We start from the raw sequence: 17,659 nt of genomic DNA, 5'->3' as shown, positions 1-17,659 counted from the left end.
CCTCAGCTGTGTCTGAGGGAGTATCTTTTACTCTTCCCCCTATCATCATCCCCATCTATATCCCCACAGTTGTGCAGATCCCCTGTGTCTAGAATTCCCTCAGCTAGTTTTTCTCCCGTATCCCTAACTATTACCACGGACCGACATGGTGGTAAAAGAACTGCCTCCCAATTTGCCCTTCTCATATTAGAGATGACCCTCGGTTTCCCTGTGTTTAGTAATTCTACTAGGGTGTGTTTAGTGTGGAGGATGACATTCCCTGTCATTACTATGGGCTTGCTAACCCTAATGGCCCAAGCAGCATAGTCTAAGGCTGCTATACACTGGGCAATCCGGTGACTACTAGCCCTTCTGGAGTTGAGTAGAACCATACGGGCCTTCTCCTGCTACCATGGTTTTGGGTGACCACTACGGAGTAAAATCCTCCCTCACAGTGGATGTGAAAACCTTTGTTGGGATCTGGCAGCCCTAGCCCAGGGGCTGATCTGAGTCGAGCTTTAAGCTGACTGCATGTCTCCTCCTGTTCTGGCCCCCAGGTTACATGGTGGGCTTGCCTCCTTTACTTAATCTCTGGATCAGTTCAGCCAATTTTGCAAACTCGGGTATAAAACTCTGTCTGTAGTTGAATAGCCCCAAGTCCTTTCTGACTTCCCTGACAGTGGCAGGTCATGGGCATCTGTTGGATTGCCTTCTTGTGGTCATTGGACATTTCTTTGAGTCCCTGGGATATAAGGTGTCCCAGGTATAAGACTTGTGTTCTGCCAATCTGTGCCTTTGTGGGGCTAACTTTTAACCCTGCAGTTGCCAATTCCTGCAATACTAGACATAAAGTCTCCTGCTGTCCTGACTCGGACTCTGAGGCAATTAGGATATCATCAACATATTGGAGGGCAGTACTACCCTCTGGTATATCTATTCTCACTCATCACCCTGTGGAAAATAATGGGGCTGTTGTGGAACCCTTGTGGCGGGCAAGTTCACGTATACTGCCTGTCCCTTACTGTAAAATTGAATTTATTCTGGGACTCAGGATGTAACGAGATAGACCAGAATCCATTGTCTATGTCTAAAATAGTGAAAATCTTGTGTTTGGGGGCCAAGCCGTTTAAAGTGATGGCGGTGTTGGCTACAATAGGGTGCAATTTGGGGGTGACACTATTTAATCCTGTATAATCAATGGTGAGCCTGTAGCTTGCATCAGGCTTTATTACTGGCCATGTTGAGAAATTTGTTGTACTTGTGGTTGCTTTCAGGATTCCCTGTCTCACTAGCCCTTTCACTATCTCCACAATTGTTTTTTCTGCTTTGGATTTTATTGGGTTTTGCTGATAGGGCTTATGCTCTGGTCCAGGAACCCTTATCAGGTGTACGTTAACTGGGCCTGTATCTAACTTTGTTTCTGCCCATGCTCCGGGGACACAGGCACAGATGGCTCAGAATTCCCCCCTTTTTGAGGTTCCAGTCCCTACTGGTGACTGTAGCCACTTTAATAATTTCAAGGTGACTTGTAAGTTTCCCAATCTCAGACTTTTGACCGTCCTGTCTGGGCCAAATCAATTTCCCTTTTGCACAATTGATTAGAATATTATATTCTCTCATGAGATTATTGCCCATTATGGTTACTCGTTATTTTGGCATACATAGAATTTCATGGGGATATACATATTGCTTATTTTTACAAGGGTAGTTTCGCTTAGGTAAGCTGGTGTTTTATCCCCTCTTACCCCAGTTCATAGAGTCATAGAGTCAGTGAGATGTACTGCATGGAAACAGACCCTTCAGTCTAACCTGTCCATGCCAACCAGATGTCCCAACCCAATCTAGTCCCACCTGCCAGCACCTGACCCATATCCCTCCAAACCTTTCCTATTCATATATCCATCCAGTTGCCTTTTAAATGTTGCAATTGTACTAGCCTCCACCACTTCCTCTGGCAGCTCATTTCATACATGTACCATCCTCTGCGTGAAAAGGTTGCTGCTTAGGTCTCTTTTATATCTTTCCCCTCTCACCCATACCGTTGCCCTCCAGTTCTGGACTCCCCACCCCAGGGAAAAGATTTATCAATTTATCCTATCCATGCCTCTCATGAAGTTATAAAACTCTATAAGGTCACCCCTCAGCCTCCAATGCTCCAGGGAAAACAGCCTATTCCACCTCTCCATATAGCTCAAATCCTCCAACCCTAGCAAAATCCTTGTAGACCTTTTCTGAACCCTTCAAGTTTCACAACATATTTTTAAGTGAATCATTTTAATTGTGAGAGGTAAGGGTAAGTTTGTGATGGATACATCCGCTCCTGTGTCTATTAACATTTCATATTTCCTCCCTCCTATTACTGCGGGCATGTAAGTTCTCCCCTCTCCCTTACCCTCACGAATAAGGGCAGCTGGTTGTCAGCTCTGCTGACCTCGGGATTCCCACAGTTCCGTGGTGTTTGGGGGTGCACCATGCTTTTCCCAGCACACTGCTTCTATGTGTCCTATGCTGTTGCAGTGGCTGCAGTATTTTACGTTGTTCCCTGCTCTACTCCCTGCTCATGGGGCCCTACATTCCCTAGCAAAGTGTCTCTGTTGGCCAAAGTTAGGGCAGGATCATTTTATTCTACTCTCGTCTCCATTCCGGTAGGCTGCTTTGTCAGGTCTTGCCTTTATTGCAGGAGCTTCTGCTCCTGCACCCTGCTAGCCCACTCAAGTTGGTCATCATATTCCTGGGACATTATTATTCCTATTTCAGGATGGCTTGGTGGGCGCTAGAGAGCCCGTCTCTAAAAGCTTGGATGAATGCCTGGTCCCCCTGATCTGGGTTTGCTTGCCCTGAGCATTCCTGATAGATACTAAATAATCATTCCCCAGATTCAGAGGTTCTTCCCCTTTAAGTTGCTTAATGGTCGTGATCTTGCTCCAGTTCGTGGGAACATTTCCTAACACCCTCTGGATTTCTTCTTTAAAATTGGTGAAGGGGGCCTGCTGAGCGTCTATCTCAGCTGTAAGGGCAACAACATGTGTCCACCGTCCTCCCCTAAAGTCTGGGGCTGCTGTGGCATTGGGCTCACCAGCTACCTGTCTCCACTTGTTCGTTGGGCAAGCTGTCTGGACCAGCTGATGTATGTCCCTCAGGTGTAGTTGGTACCTTACCCATACACTATCCAGTTCTTCCCAGAACCTGGTGGTTTTGCTCTGGGGCTGTAATTTGCCCAGGAAGGCCATACTCTGCTGCCTCTCCCCTGGGGTGAACAGTTTATAATTTGCTTTAGTTGTGATTCTGTCCCTCATCTGCTAACGGGCGCTAAGTTATACTCTTGCACGGTTCGTCCAACAGAGGGAACAATTGATCCCTGCTGGACGGTTTCATAGGAGGGGAGAGAGTCAATCTCCCTTTCCTCCTGTACTTTTTCTAATCTTTGTTCTAGCTCCTTTATCCTGTCCTCCAGATCCTCAATTTGTTTTTGGCCTTTTATCCACCTACTAGCGTTCAATTAGGCCTGCTAATTGGTACACTAACATTACCCCTATTTTTTTAGTTTTGTTTTGTTTCTGCTTATGTAGCCATTCTCTCTGTTGTGCTAATGTCTGGAATGGATCCCAACCACTTTTCATCATTTGCTCTGTTAGTTCTTGTCTGTCTGCCTTGTATTTGTCAATAAAGGAACCTGCAATATTCCCCTTAAACTTTGAACTGCCATTTAGCAGATTGTGTACCCCGGATACCACCAACAGTAAAGTGTTCCTAACCAGTGGGGACGTCTCTACCCTGGCCAATAATACTGTCTCAGTGCCATCCATACAGCTGTAGCAGCCTCCTAGCAAGGTGTACTCTCTACCGATGTGATTTGTCTACCCACCCGGCCACCACTACTAGTTGGTACCTCCTGGTCGACTGGGACTTCTGGCTCAATCGGATGTGTTCCGTACTATGACTCCTCTACTGTTCTGGCCACTTCTACTGACCCAGCACCTCCCATAGGCCCAGAAACCTACCTCTAGCCCGGTGTGCTCTCCACTGATGGGACTCTTTACCCTCCCAGCCACTGCCGCTATTCAAGTTCTGTCATTCTGCTACGGACTGATAGAGAATCACGGTTCCTCACAGTGTCTACGCTCCCCACCTTGGTAATGTGCACTCCACTGAGGTTTGGCTCCTGGTCAAAGTGATCAGCTCCTCTTCCTCACCACATTGGAAATTACAAGTACAAACAGCACCCAACTTTTAACTTTAATTGGACTCTGCATTGTTCGCCCCTACAGGTCCAATGTTACTTGACTTTGCCACTTGTGCAGTCATTGTCAGTCCCAGCGCAGCCTTTGTTAGTTTCAGCACGGTTGTTGTCAGTTTCAGCGCAGACATTGTCAGTTTCAATGTCTGCGTGGAAGTCCATTACTGTAGTGATGAGCGCTAATCACTCTTCCTGAGAAGGACGATTGCTATAGCTCTGGCTATTATCACTCTGTATTGAGTCCGTATCAGACTGTTAACATTTCTATCAAAGGTCTTGGCTGGACCCAGACCCTTCAGCAGGCAGTGTACGCTACTCATGTGTATTCTCTCCTCCATCCACCTTAAACTAATCAACTAGGTTGTGAGTGCATTGTGCTGGCATTCTGGTGGCCCCAAGCAGTGTTTGGGTTTGCTCTGCTGTCTCTCGCCATATTATTTGACCTGTCCCACCTGTCAACCTTCCTTCCCACCTATCTGCTCCACCCTCCTCTCTGATCTATCACTTTTACCCCACCTCCATCCACCTATTGCACTCTCAGCTACCTTCCCCACAGCCCCATCCCACTCCCGTTTATCTCTCCACCCCCGAGGCTCCTAGCCTCATTTATGATGAAGGGTACCGGCCCAAAACATTGATTTTCCTGCTCCTCAGATGCTGCCTGATCTGCTGTGGTTTTCCAGAAACACACTCTCAAGCCTGGGTAGATCAGTCATGATCATACTGAATGGCAGGGCAAGCTTGACAAATTGAATGGCCTACTTCTCCCAGCTCTTATGTTCTTATCTCCTCTATCCTACCTCACATTCACTTTAACACTGTTGTACCTACCATTCATCAAGGCTCATGGTTTACTATTCCAGTATTGCAGGCATTATGTTCCCTTAATGGTTCACACCACCTCAGCCTCCCAGACTACTGACCCATCCTGCCCTCTGCACATCCAATAGGCTCACTCAGGGTACCTTAACAACTTTTCTGATTGACAAACTTTCTGACTAACATTGCCAAACATGACAAGCCATCTGGATATTTATTTGTACCAAAGGCAAACCAAGGTAGATATGCAATGAGCATCCAGATAGACATAAAATGAGTAGACACTGAAGAGCATGCAAAACTCAGCTGGTCAGGCAGCATTCGAGCAGCAGGAGAATCGACGTTTTGGGCAAAAGCCCTTCATCAGGATTCCTGATGAAGGGCTTTTGCCCGAAACATCGATTCTCCTGCTTCTCGGATGCTGCTGTGCTTTTCCAGTACTACACTCTCGACTCTACTCTTCAGCATCTGCAGTCCTCACTTTCACCTACTAAAAGAGCATGCTATGTATCTTGAGATGTATCCTGTTGAATGCATGATATGGGTACCTAATGTATGTAGAAGAGTAGAACCCCTACAGTGTGGAAACAGGCCATTTGGCCCAATAAGTTCACATTAACTCTCCAAACAGCATCCCACTCTATCCCTTCAACCCTGCATTTCTCATGGCTAATCCACCTAGCTGACACATCCTGGACATCATGGACAATTCAGCATGGCCTACCCGCCTAGCCTGCACAGCTTTGGACTGTGGATAGAAACCAGAGCACCTGGAAGAAACCCATGCAGACATGGGGAGAATGTGCAAACTCCACACAAACAGTCACCCAAGACTGGAATTGACCCTGGATCCCGAGCGCTGTGAGACAGTGTGCTCATCATTGAGCCATTGTGCCACACTGTGTGCAAAACAGCCAGGCAGCACAATTGCAATTTTCAGTGATAGTGAACTCAAAAGTGCATTATTGAAGTGCTGAACTGCATTAAAAGTGAGTTCCAAATGAGCCCTGATGATATGGTGGAGCTGGTGTTTTGCCAATTCTTGCCTCCATGGATGGAAGGTGCAGATAGTCACTGCACATTGAATAGGCCCAGACATCATAAGATGTTGGAACAGAAGTAGGCTATCTGATCCATCAGGTCTGCTTCTCCTTTCATGAAATCATGGCTGATCTAATAATCCTCAATCCTGAGATGGTAAGAAATTCTGGACAAGATGGACACCTGGGGATGATACCAGTAGTTTCAGCTACAAGGTCAGTCTTTCATGCCTGAAACTGGCACTGTTCTAATTTTTCTCTGCTTCGAGAGAAAATAGCAGACCTCACATAATTGAGATATGTAATAGGCCTCTCACCACTTACTAGTGAAATTCTAAATGCTATTATCTCTCAATGTCAAGAATCTGATTTTTCCAACATATTTTACCAACTGACTCATCATTGACCATATTGTTCAAGGACTGGGGTGATTCCACCCCATATATCAGAACAAGAAAGCATTCCTGTATAAAACATTTCCATTCAGCACACCGTGTAATCTGAACCTTTCTATTATTATTACTCCAGTTCTCTGTCACATACCTCTATTGATTTCTTTACATTCTTCTAAGCTGTTTAAATAAAATTTGAAGCATGCTTAAGGAACATCTTAAATTGAGTCGAAGAGCTTTACAAGTTTTTGGCCTTAATAGTCTTTAGCAATATAATATTTTAATCACACTTACCTTTAAGGATTTGCTATTCTTCACCATCTGGTCAATGCATGCAATAACTTTTTTTCCATGGCTGATTAACACACATGCTGTTTAACATGGAACAAGCCTACATAGTAACTTCCAGGCTAATGTGTGATTGTGTACATGAATGGTTCAGTAGAAACATTAACTCAACCATAGCTCTGATTTTCTCCCTCTCAAGAAGTGGAATGAAATGTGTTACCATTTCTGGTGGTGACTGGATAGAGTAGGTAGATTCTGGAATCGAGGAACTGTCATTTGGAACTATGTTGGCAAAGTGGCACATGGTGTCATCCTGATTCATTTAGCATACTCCTGAATCTAGCTTTCATCCTTTCTTTTCTACTTCTTGGTCTTTCACCTTTCATACATTCCCACAATCTTGATGTCCTAGATCTTTTTGCCTTTGTCTTAGGTTAATATCACACTGGAAGTCAACTATCTCCATTACTACAATAAGGTTTTTTGCTGTTGTTTAATTTATTTTCCCATGTTTTTTGTGTGTGTACATACGTTACCCTTCCCCTTATTCTGTTTTGTTTTAAATGCCATTTTATTTGTGATGTATTCCAGTTCTAACAGTATGCTCTTTCATCAAATGCTGACTTACCTGCTGAGTATTTCCCCCATTTTTCTCTTAGTTTTAGATTTTCATTCTTAAATGCTTTTCACTACTTCTTAAGAACCTAATATCAAGCTCAAGGGTTCAAGCCTCAGTGCTTACAATAATATTCATCTTCTTCAAAAAAGCATTATTTGTGTTTATTAGAGACATCTGTTAGAGACAAAAAAAACTGCAGATGCTGGAATCCAAGAACAGGAGGCTGGAAGAACCCAGCTAGCCAAGCAGCATCAGGAGGTGAAGAAGTCAATGTTTTGGGTGTAACCCTGCTTCTGGACTGAGGGTGGGTGTAAGGAGAGCTGCAGATAAAGAGGGTAGGGGTAGGGTGGTGAGGTGGAGATAGGTGGATACATGTAGAAAGTATGATCTGGTTGGTCATTGGGAGGGATGAATCTGGTAGGTGGCTGAGAGAAATGGAAGGGAATGGGAGGGGCTGGGAAGGGAGTCAGGGATGTTATTTGAAATTGGAGAACTCAATGTTGAGTTCTCTGGACTATAGACTGCCCAAGCAGCAGATGAGGTGTTGATCCTCCAATTTGCAATTTGATTCATTGCAGCAATGTAGGAGGCCAAGGATGGTCACATTGGTAAGAAGTGAGAAGGGGAATTAAAATGGGTGGTGACAGGAAGATCCGGTCAGCCCCTGCCGGCCTGGCTGAGATGCTCGGTGAAACGTTCCTTAAGTTTACGTTTAGTGTCCTCAGTGCAGAGAAGACCACATCGGGAGCACTGGATACAGTAAACTAGGTTGGGGGAAAGGCAGGTGAAGCTCTGTCTCACCTGGAAGGACTGTTTGGGGCCCTAGATGGAGATAAGGGGAGTGGTATAATGGCAGGTTTTGCATCTTTTCCAGTTGCAGGGGAAAGTACCTGGGAGTTCAGGGGGTTGGTGGGGAGAGTGACGCAAACCAAGGATTGACAAATGGTCCTTGCAGAAGGCAGAGAGGGGTGGGGACGGGAAGATGTCCTGGGTGGTATCTAGTTGGGGTTGATGGAAGTGTTTAAGGATCATCCTCCAGTCACCGCCCATTTTAATTCCCCTTCCCACTCCTTTTTTGACATGACCATCCTTGGCCTCCTTCATTGCCACAATCAATCAAACCACAAATTAGAAAAACAACACCTCATCTCCAGCTTGACCAGCCTATAGCCCAGAAGATTCAACACTGATTTCTCCAATTTCAAACAACCTCCCTTCGCATCCCCCAGGCCCTTCCCAGCGCCTCCCACTCCCTTCCATTCCTCTCAGCCACCTATCGGATTCATCCCTCCCATCGACCAACCAGGTCATGCTCGCTACCTGTCTCCACCTATCAGCACCTCCCCACCCCGTCCCAACCCCCTTTATCTGCAACGACGTTTGATTTTTTTTTATTGTCAAGCTTCCTATTCTGAATATATATTTACTACACAATGTTACTTTATTTGTGAAACCAGCGAATATTTTATTTGTACTACTGATTGTAATTGTTTTGCCTGACAAAATTGTATTGCTTTCGGTCATGCTGTACTAATAAGCGCTGTTTACAGGCAGAAGTTACTGTCAGATCAAAGGTCAATGGATTTGCAACATTTTGTACAAAGATCTCAATAAATTCATGTGCTTGAAATAACCATATTTTGAGTTCTCGTATTTTTTTCTGTGGAATTCGGAAATATTTTGAAATAAAAGCAGAAAATATTGCATGTTCACAGTAGGTTTGTCTACATTGTGGAGAAAAGAGCATGTTAAGAATTCAAGTGGGGGTAGCTTTCCTTAGAACTCAAGTTTGTGCGAATGCCTATTCGGTGAGAGTGATGACAGCATCTTTCTTTGCAATAGGCATCAGGGAGAGATAGCGGAAGTTTAGTGCTATCTAACCAGTTTCACATACCGGAAGTGGAGGTCGCCCTATTCACTGACGGCACCAGAGAGAGAGAGAGGTGAGAGGAAACCAGGAAAGGATCGAGAGAGGGAGTGGAGGAGGAGGGACCGGCAGTCTGATGGCTGCCAAGTCGGACGGACTGTTAAAGATGAAGAAGAAGAGCGACGTGGCTTTTACCCCTTTGCAGAATTCGGAGCATTCATGCTCGAAGCAGCATCAGGACCATGGACAGCAGCAACAACAGCAGCAGGAGGAGGACGAGCACGAGCAGGAACGGGAAAGGGTGAGCGTAGCGCCCGGCTCAGCGGAGCTGTCCTCCCGCTGCTGCACGGGGCTGTGCCGGGGTCGCTGCCTGCGCTTCGCCCGACAACAGAGGTACACCCTATGGGACGGCCTGTGGATCGTGGCCGCGGTGACTGTCTATTTCTCCGACGTTGGCACGGACGTGTGGCTGGCCGTGGACTATTACCTGCATTCCCGTTACTGGTGGTTCGGATTGACTCTCTTCTTCGTGGTGCTGGGCTCCCTGGCCGTGCAGGTCTTCAGTTTCAGATGGTTCATCCACGACTTCGGCGCTAACAACGGAGCCGGTGCCCACAGCAGCAGCCCCGTGGATGGCAAGTTACTGAGCAGCGCTGGGGGAGGTGGCGAGACCGACGCCCGATCTCCACAACGTCAGCCTTCTACCACAAGGACCAAGAACATCGGCAAAGGCAGCAAGGCATCTTCATGTTCCTTCTGCATTTGGCTCCTACAGTCAGTCATCCACATCCTTCAGCTGGGACAGCTCTGGAGGTAACCAAATCACTGTAGCAATAGCTGTGGGAAAAGCAAACCACATCGCACATGCAGTAACACAAACCAAAATCTGCTAATGTAAGCTGGCCCTCCAGTAATTGTCATTCCAATACTCCAGTACAAATCACCCTGACACTTGTCTTGTAAAGGTCTGGAAGTGCGGACAAATTCGAAATTATTCAAGATGCTAATTGTTTGTTAATGTTGATGGTTTGGCGTCATTTTAGTGTCAATGCATTCAACCATTCAGAATATTGTTGTCAGTGAGATCTGTGCTAGGTGTTGCTTTGTTGGTTGCTTTGTGAGGACACAATTCTGCACCATTTAAAGAATGTTGTCATACCTCTCGGGAGACCGGAAGTGTTCACATATAGCGTTCGGGGCTATTCTTTTAAATTTGCAGATTTGAAAATAAAAATTTCTTGCTGATGCAGGATTCGCATCTGATTTCCACCTACCCAATATTGTAAGGTTGATGAAAGGTATTGGCATTATTGCAGCAAAGCCGTATTAAATATTCGCCTGAATGATTTGTGCACCATATACGCATTAGGACTTCCTTAAATATTATTTTTTTGTACACATCATGACTTCCAATTGAAAAGCTAAGCGTTTCTATAAGAAGTATTTTGCAAAGCACTCTAACTTCAGTTCACGGGGTAAAATATCGATATCTTCCAGTTTAATAACGCTATTAAATTATTTTAGAACTGAAGTGAATACTGCGCAGATTAGACTTGAGCTTTAAACGGACCTGTGCGTGGATTCTGCATTAGTTGTGATCCTTCTTTGGACTACAAATAGATTCCAGTCATGATCGTTCCCCTATAATTAATCAGCACTGCTGTTTCCATACTTATTATTGCTGGGTACTTCAATTCGTTTAGTCAACTAGTAATTTTGTGATTATGTTCGGTGTTAGATTATGCGTTTCACTTTGTGAGTCTGATACATGTGCGAAAATAATCCGTACGCTGTTTAGAAATAGACACGAGTATTTTGTGTTTGTAGCTATTATTCAGAAACCTGCTGCTTAAATGTAACGTTTATTTGAGAGAAAAAATTGTCGATGTCTCCTTTAGTCGTAAGTATATGTTACAGGAAGACGACTGCGGTTCAATGACAGGCTGGGAACTTTTGAGAAGATAAAGGTTGAAAATATTGAATTGGTGTTTGTTCATACATTTTGAATATAACATTAATTTCCAAAGTAACTCTGTCAACTCTATAAATGGTATTAAATCACATTCAAGCTTACTACATTGCTTTAAAGATAAAACAAATTTGAATTTTAGATATTAATTGATGTTATCAAATTAACTCATCCACAAAATAGTGGATTTTTTTTCTCAGATAGAATTTGAACTTTAATAACACTTTCCTTGAAAAAAATTGAATGATATCCATTTTGTCATATACTATTTCCTCCTATTTCAAAAGAACATTTTAAAATGGAATTGCAATAAATCACTAGCAGACCAATACATTACCATTGGCTTTTCATGACTTTAAAAGAGCACAGTTCAGAACTATTTTATGGCATGAGCTATTTTACCAATATTAGAATATTAGTAAGCCACAACTGCTCAGTTCTATATTCTTGTTATTTAGGGGTCATTACTCGTGTTGTGTGTGAAAGTGATTTTTCACATCACAGACCATTAAATTCTAATTGTAAGGTGTGATGTAATTTTCATCCACCAGTAATGACATGATTAACACTACTGTGGCACTGTTGATCGGTTTAGAAATGCAACATAATTTATCACCTGATTAATCATATATTAGGCAGAATTCTATCACAAAATCATATGGTAATATTTGTTCATAGCCTTTGGTTACAATCACCAATATATTTTAATTTTAAAGCCATTTGTTTCATGGAGAAAGTGAGGTCTGCAGATGCTGGAGATCAGAGCTGGAAATGTGTTGCTGGAAAAGCGCAGCAGGTCAGGCAGCATCCAGGGAACAGGAGAATCGACGTTTCGGGCATAAGATTCCTGAAGAAGGGCTTATGCCCGAAACGTCGATTCTCCTGTTCCCTGGATGCTGCCTGACCTGCTGCGCTTTTCCAGCAACACATTTCCAGCCATTTGTTTCATGCCTTATAAAAAGGTATGACAACATTTCTAAAATGAAAGAGAATAAGTATCATCAGGGTTAAGGTTTCCATGCTTTGATTAAATGTTTATTAGAATGGAGACCATACTGTTGCAAAATTGGGAATATTTCTTAATTCACATGAAGTATTCCTTTAGATGGTATTGTATTCTTCAGATTCCTTTATTCATAAAATACGCTCAGACTGAAACTGGCCAAGATAACCATACATGACCAAGACATAAAAATCTGATGTAACAATGCAACTTACTTGAACAAAAGCTCCCAATGCAAGGAATAAATATTGCTACAATCTTGAGGTTTTAATACCCAATAAATATAATCAGTCAATCTACTGACAGTTGTAGAAGAAAGAAAATAATACATTTTTAAAGTGTAAATGTTTTCTGTGGAATTATTTCATGAATGCTTTTACTTAGATCAAATTGCATGCCAAATGTATTATAATATAACAAGTTTGAACTGTTTGGGAGGAATGGATGTTATCCGAATTCAAACACATGCAATTCAGGGGCTTCCACAAAATGCCCAATAACCGTTAAACCATAATTACACTACATGGTGCAAAGGCTTATTACACTTAATCAAGTTCCTTAAGATTTTGTAACACTTATCAAAATTCATCATTACCATATCAGAACAAGTTAAAAATGTAAATAACTTCTCATCCTACATGAATGACATTAGGTAACATAACTAGGTGAACATTTTAACAAAAGCAGAATATGATGCTTATGAAGATATAAGTAAACAGTTGCGATAATGTTTTGCTGATCCATTCTTTTTTTTCACACTTTGAAAGCAGATTCACCAGTTGTTTGCTTGTTGAGAAGCGATATAGTACTGTGTAAATCATTGCACAGTAGTAATCTTTGAACCTGTAGTGTGACAAAGAGCAGAGCATATAATCTCTTCAGAATATTGCAAGGAAGAGCAGATGGAAAGTGATGTGGCCAAGACAGTAGCCCTGGATATCTTCATCAATGTGAAGCTCACTTAGGTTTCACTATTTGACACAAAAGCCACTTACTCCAAAATTACATTAACACCAAACGTCTTGTAAAGAAATCTCCATTGTGGTGTCAGTTTGTGTCGTAGTCATTATAATTGAAATGTCTCCTTGCCAGGCAATATCCAGAAATTGCAAACATGGGAAAATGGATAAAATAAAATATATATGTTGCTTAAAAATTAAAAAGAAATGAAACATATCAATCTACTAGTGTGCAACACACCCAACATTCACTATTGTGATCTTCAGTCTTTAATTTTTTTAAACATTTTACCATTCCTGTGCTCGAGCCAAACAGCTCAATCCCTCTTCTGACTGCTAAGATTTTCATGCTCTGGGTTTTGGAGTCTTTGAAGGACCTGCCAAAGATTATTCCACCTGCACAATGTTACACTCAGGCATCTGCACCCAAACTGGATGTGAAATATTGACTGAGAGTGGGATGAAGTAGTTGAGAAGTAGAAGTGCTTCAAGAAAAGTACTCACTTCTATATTTCCTTTCACATCATCCCTCTAAAGATTGGCTGCACTTTGCTGTTAACATTGAGTGGAGAACACCTTGCTGCAGATCTGTGGGATGAGGAGCAAGCAAGGCGAGAGTTTCATACTGATATTTATTGAGGGCTGCATGTATTCATCCATTATTGCATGATGAATACATTATCACAAAGGCCAGTGACGCTCATGCCTGAGACAGACTTCTTTGTCTCTGCAAGTAATATACAACTGGAATGCCTGTGGATTATTGTATATTCTCTGCTCATTCACTGAAATGCATCCAATTTATTAACTGCTCTGAAGGATCAGCAACTATGTGAAGTTTAGCATAGTTTGGACTGTTATTGTGTTTCTGTTTGCTGAGCTGGGAATTTGTGTTGCAGATGTCGTTTCGTCCCCTGTCTTGGTGACGTCCTCAGTGCTTGGGAGCCTCCTGTGAAGTGCTTCTGTGATCTTTCCTCCGGCATTTGTAGTGGTTTGAATCTGCCGCTTCCGGTTGTCAGTTCCAGCTGTCCGTTGCAGTGGTCGGTATATTGGGTCCAGGTCGATGTGCTTATCAACTGTCTTATTTGCCCTATCCATGCCTCTCATGATTTTATAACCTTTATAAGGCCACCCCTCAGCCTCATACACGTGAGGGAAAACAGCCCCAGCCTATTCAGCTATTGGTCAACCCTGGTAACATCCTTGTAAATCATTTCTGAACACTTTCAAGTTTCACAATATGTTTCCCATAGGAGGGAGACCAGAATTGCACACAATATTCCAAAAGGTGTCTAACCACTGTCCTGCACAGCCACAACATGGTCTCCCAACACCTATACTCGATGCTCTGCCCAATAAAGAAAAGTATACCTAATGCCTTCTTTCTGTGACTCCACTTTTAAGGAATTATGACCCTATACTCCAAAGTCTCTTTGTTCAGCAACACTCCCCAGGACCATACCATTAAGTACATAAGGCCTGCCCTGAATTGCCTTTCAAAAATGTAGCACCTCACATTTATCAAAATTAAACTCCATATGCGACTCCTTGGCCCATTGATCCACTTGATCAAGATTCTGTTGCACTCTGAGGTAGCCATCTTCGCTGTCCACTACACCTCCAATTTGGTGTCATCTGCAGACTTACTAATTATACCTCCTATGTTCACATCAAAATCATTTGTACAAATGACAAAAAGCAGTGGACCCATCAATGATCCTTGTGGCAGTTTTTTGAAGAAGTAACGAAGAGGATTGATGAGGGCAGAGCAGTAATGTGATCTATCTGGACTTCAGTAAGGCGTTCGACAAGGTTCCCCATGGGAGACTGATTAGCAAGGTTAGACCTCATGGAATACAGGGAGAACTAGCCATTTGGATACAGAACTGGCTCAAAGGTAGAAGACAGTGGGTGGTGGTGGAAGATTGTTTTTCAGACTGGAGGCCTGTGACCAGTGGAGTGCCACAAGGATCAGTGCTGGGTTCTCTACTTTTTGTCATTTTCATAAATGATTTGGATGTGAGCATAAGAGGCACAGTTAGTAAGTTTGCAGATGACACCAAAATTGGAGGTGTAGTGGACAGTGAAGAGGGTTACCTCAGATTACAACAGGATCTGGACCAGATGAGCCAATGGGCTGAGAAGTGGCAGATGGAGTTTAATTCAGATAAATGCAAGATGCTGCATTTTGAGAAAGCAAATCTTAGCAGGACTTATACACTTAATGGTAAGGTCCCAGGGAGTATTGCTGAACAAAGAGACCTTGGAGTACAGGTTCATAGCTCCTTGAAAGGAGAGTTGCAGGTTGTTAGGATAGTGAAGAAGGCATTTGGTATGCTTTCCTTTATTGGTCAGAGTATTGAGTACAGGAGTTGGTAGGTCATGTTGCGGCTGTACAGGACACTGGTTAGGCCACTGTTGGAATATTGCGTGCAATTCTGGTCTCCTTCCTATTGGAAAGATGTTGTGAACCTTGAAAGGGTTCAGAAAAGATTTACAAGGATGTTGCCAGGGTTGGAGGATTTGAGCTACAGGGAGAGGCTGAACAGGCTGGGGCTGTTTTCCCTGGAGCGTCAGAGGCTGAGGGGTGATCTTATAGAGGTTTACAAAATTATGAGGGGCATGGATAGGATAAATAGACAAAGTCTTTTCCCTGGGGTTGGTGAGTCCAAACTAGAGGGCATAGGTTTAGGATGAGAGGGAAAAGATATAACAGAGACCTAAGGGAGAACGTTTTCATGCAGAGGGTGGTACGTGTATGGAATGAGCTGCCAGAGGAAGTGGTGGAGGCTGGTACAATTGCAGCATTTAAGAGGCATTTGGGTGGGTATATGAATAGGAAGGGTTTGGAGGAATATGGGCCGGGTGCTGGCAGGTGGGACTAGATTGGTTTGGGATATCTGGTCGGCATGGACAGGTTGGACCAAAGGGTCTGTTTCCATGCTGTACATCTCTATGACCCCATGACCACTGGTCACAGGCTTCTAGTCTGAAAGGCAAACCTCTCCCAGCACCCTCTGTCTTTTACCTTCTTGCCAGTTCTGTAAGCAAATGGCTCATTCTCCCTGTATTCCATGTGATCTAACCTTGGTAACCAGTCTACCATAACGAATCTTGTCAAACGCCCTACTCAAGTCCATATAGATCATGTCCACCACTCTGTCCTCATAAATCCTCTTCATTAATTCTTCAAAAAATCAATCAAGTTTGTGAGAGATGATTTCCCATGCACAAAGCCATGTTGACTATCCTTAATCAGTCCTTCCTGTGCCTGTCCCTCAGAATTCCCTCCAACAACTTGCCCACCACCAATGTCAGGCTCACTGGTCTATAGTTCCCTAGCTTTTCTTTACCACTTTTCTTAAATAGTGGCAACACATTAGCCAGCCTCCAATCTTCTGGCACCTCACCTGTGACTATCAATGATACAATTATCTCAGCAAGGGGCCCAGGAATCACTTCCCTAGCTTTCCCACAGAATTCTAGGGTACACCTGAACAGTCCTGGGGATATAACCACCTTTATGTATTTAAGACATCCAGCACCTCCTCTTCTATAATATGAACATTTTTCAAGATTTCACCATCTATTTCCCCACATTATATATCTTTCATGTCCTTTTCCACAGTAAACACTGATGCAAAATACTCATTTAGTATTTCCCACATCTCCTGTGGCTCCACACGTAGGCTGCCTTGCTGATCTTTGAGGGATCCTAACCTTTCCCTCGTTACCTTTTGTCCTTAATGTATTAATAAAATCCCTTATTATTCTCCTTAACCTTATTTACCAAAGCTATCTCATGCCCTTTTTTTGCCCTCCTGATTTCTTTCTTAAGTATATTCCTACTGCCTTTATGTTTTTCTGAGGAATCACTCGATCTCTCCTGTCTATACCTGACATAGGCTTCCTTCTTTTTCTCAACCAAAACATCAATTTCTCTAGTTATCCAGCATTCCCTATATCTCCAGCCTTGCCTTTCACCCTAACAGGAATTTCTCTGGATTCTCATTATCTCAAGTTTGAGGGCTTTCCATTTTTCAGCTTTCCTGTTACTTATGAACATCATCCCCAATTGACTTTTGAAAGTTCTTTTAGAGGAGAGTGTGCCAAGCAGGCTAAGATAAAAGGTAGGGAGGAGGGACTTGGGGGAGGGGCATTGGAAATGCGATAGGTAGAAGGTGGTTAGGTGAGGGTGATAGGCTGGAATGGAGGTGGGGGAGGAGAGGTCAGGAAGAAGATTGCAGGTTAGGAAGGTGGTGCTGAGTTCGAGGGTTGGGACTAAGACAAAGTGGGAGGAGGGGAAATGAGGAAACTGGAGAAATCGGAGTTCATCCCTTGTGGTTGGAGGGTTCCTAGGCGGAAGATGAGGTGCTCTTCCTCCAGCCGTCGTGTTGCTATGGTCTGGCGATGGAGGAGTCCAAGGACCTGCATGTCCTTGGTGGAGTGGGAGGGGGAGTTGAAGTATTGAACCACGGGGTGGTTGG

The 17,659-nt window shown here is 43.5% G+C and overlaps 1 protein-coding gene across 2 annotated transcripts in view; it reads left to right on the top strand.

Moving 5' to 3' along the window:
• The first annotated feature begins 9,377 nt into the window (after positions 1-9,377).
• The window catches only part of xkr4 (XK related 4), a 506,923-nt gene continuing 498,641 nt past the window's right edge, over positions 9,378-17,659 (top strand). For both annotated transcript variants that reach the window (XR_006311413.2, XM_043688364.2), the window contains exon 1: positions 9,378-10,054. Coding sequence is in view for 1 of the 2 variants with exons in the window: in XM_043688364.2 (XP_043544299.1) it covers positions 9,378-10,054 (677 nt within the window). In the remaining variant the exon portion in view is untranslated. The remainder of the gene's footprint in view (positions 10,055-17,659) is intronic.

The sequence above is a fragment of the Chiloscyllium plagiosum genome, unplaced genomic scaffold, assembly GCF_037043375.1.
Source record: "Chiloscyllium plagiosum isolate Xiang-an unplaced genomic scaffold, Cpla_swu_hap1 HiC_scaffold_4, whole genome shotgun sequence".
Classification (NCBI taxonomy): Eukaryota; Metazoa; Chordata; class Chondrichthyes; order Orectolobiformes; family Hemiscylliidae; genus Chiloscyllium; species Chiloscyllium plagiosum.
Note: the sequence above shows the minus strand (reverse complement) of the source record. Positions and strands in the feature narration are given on the sequence as shown.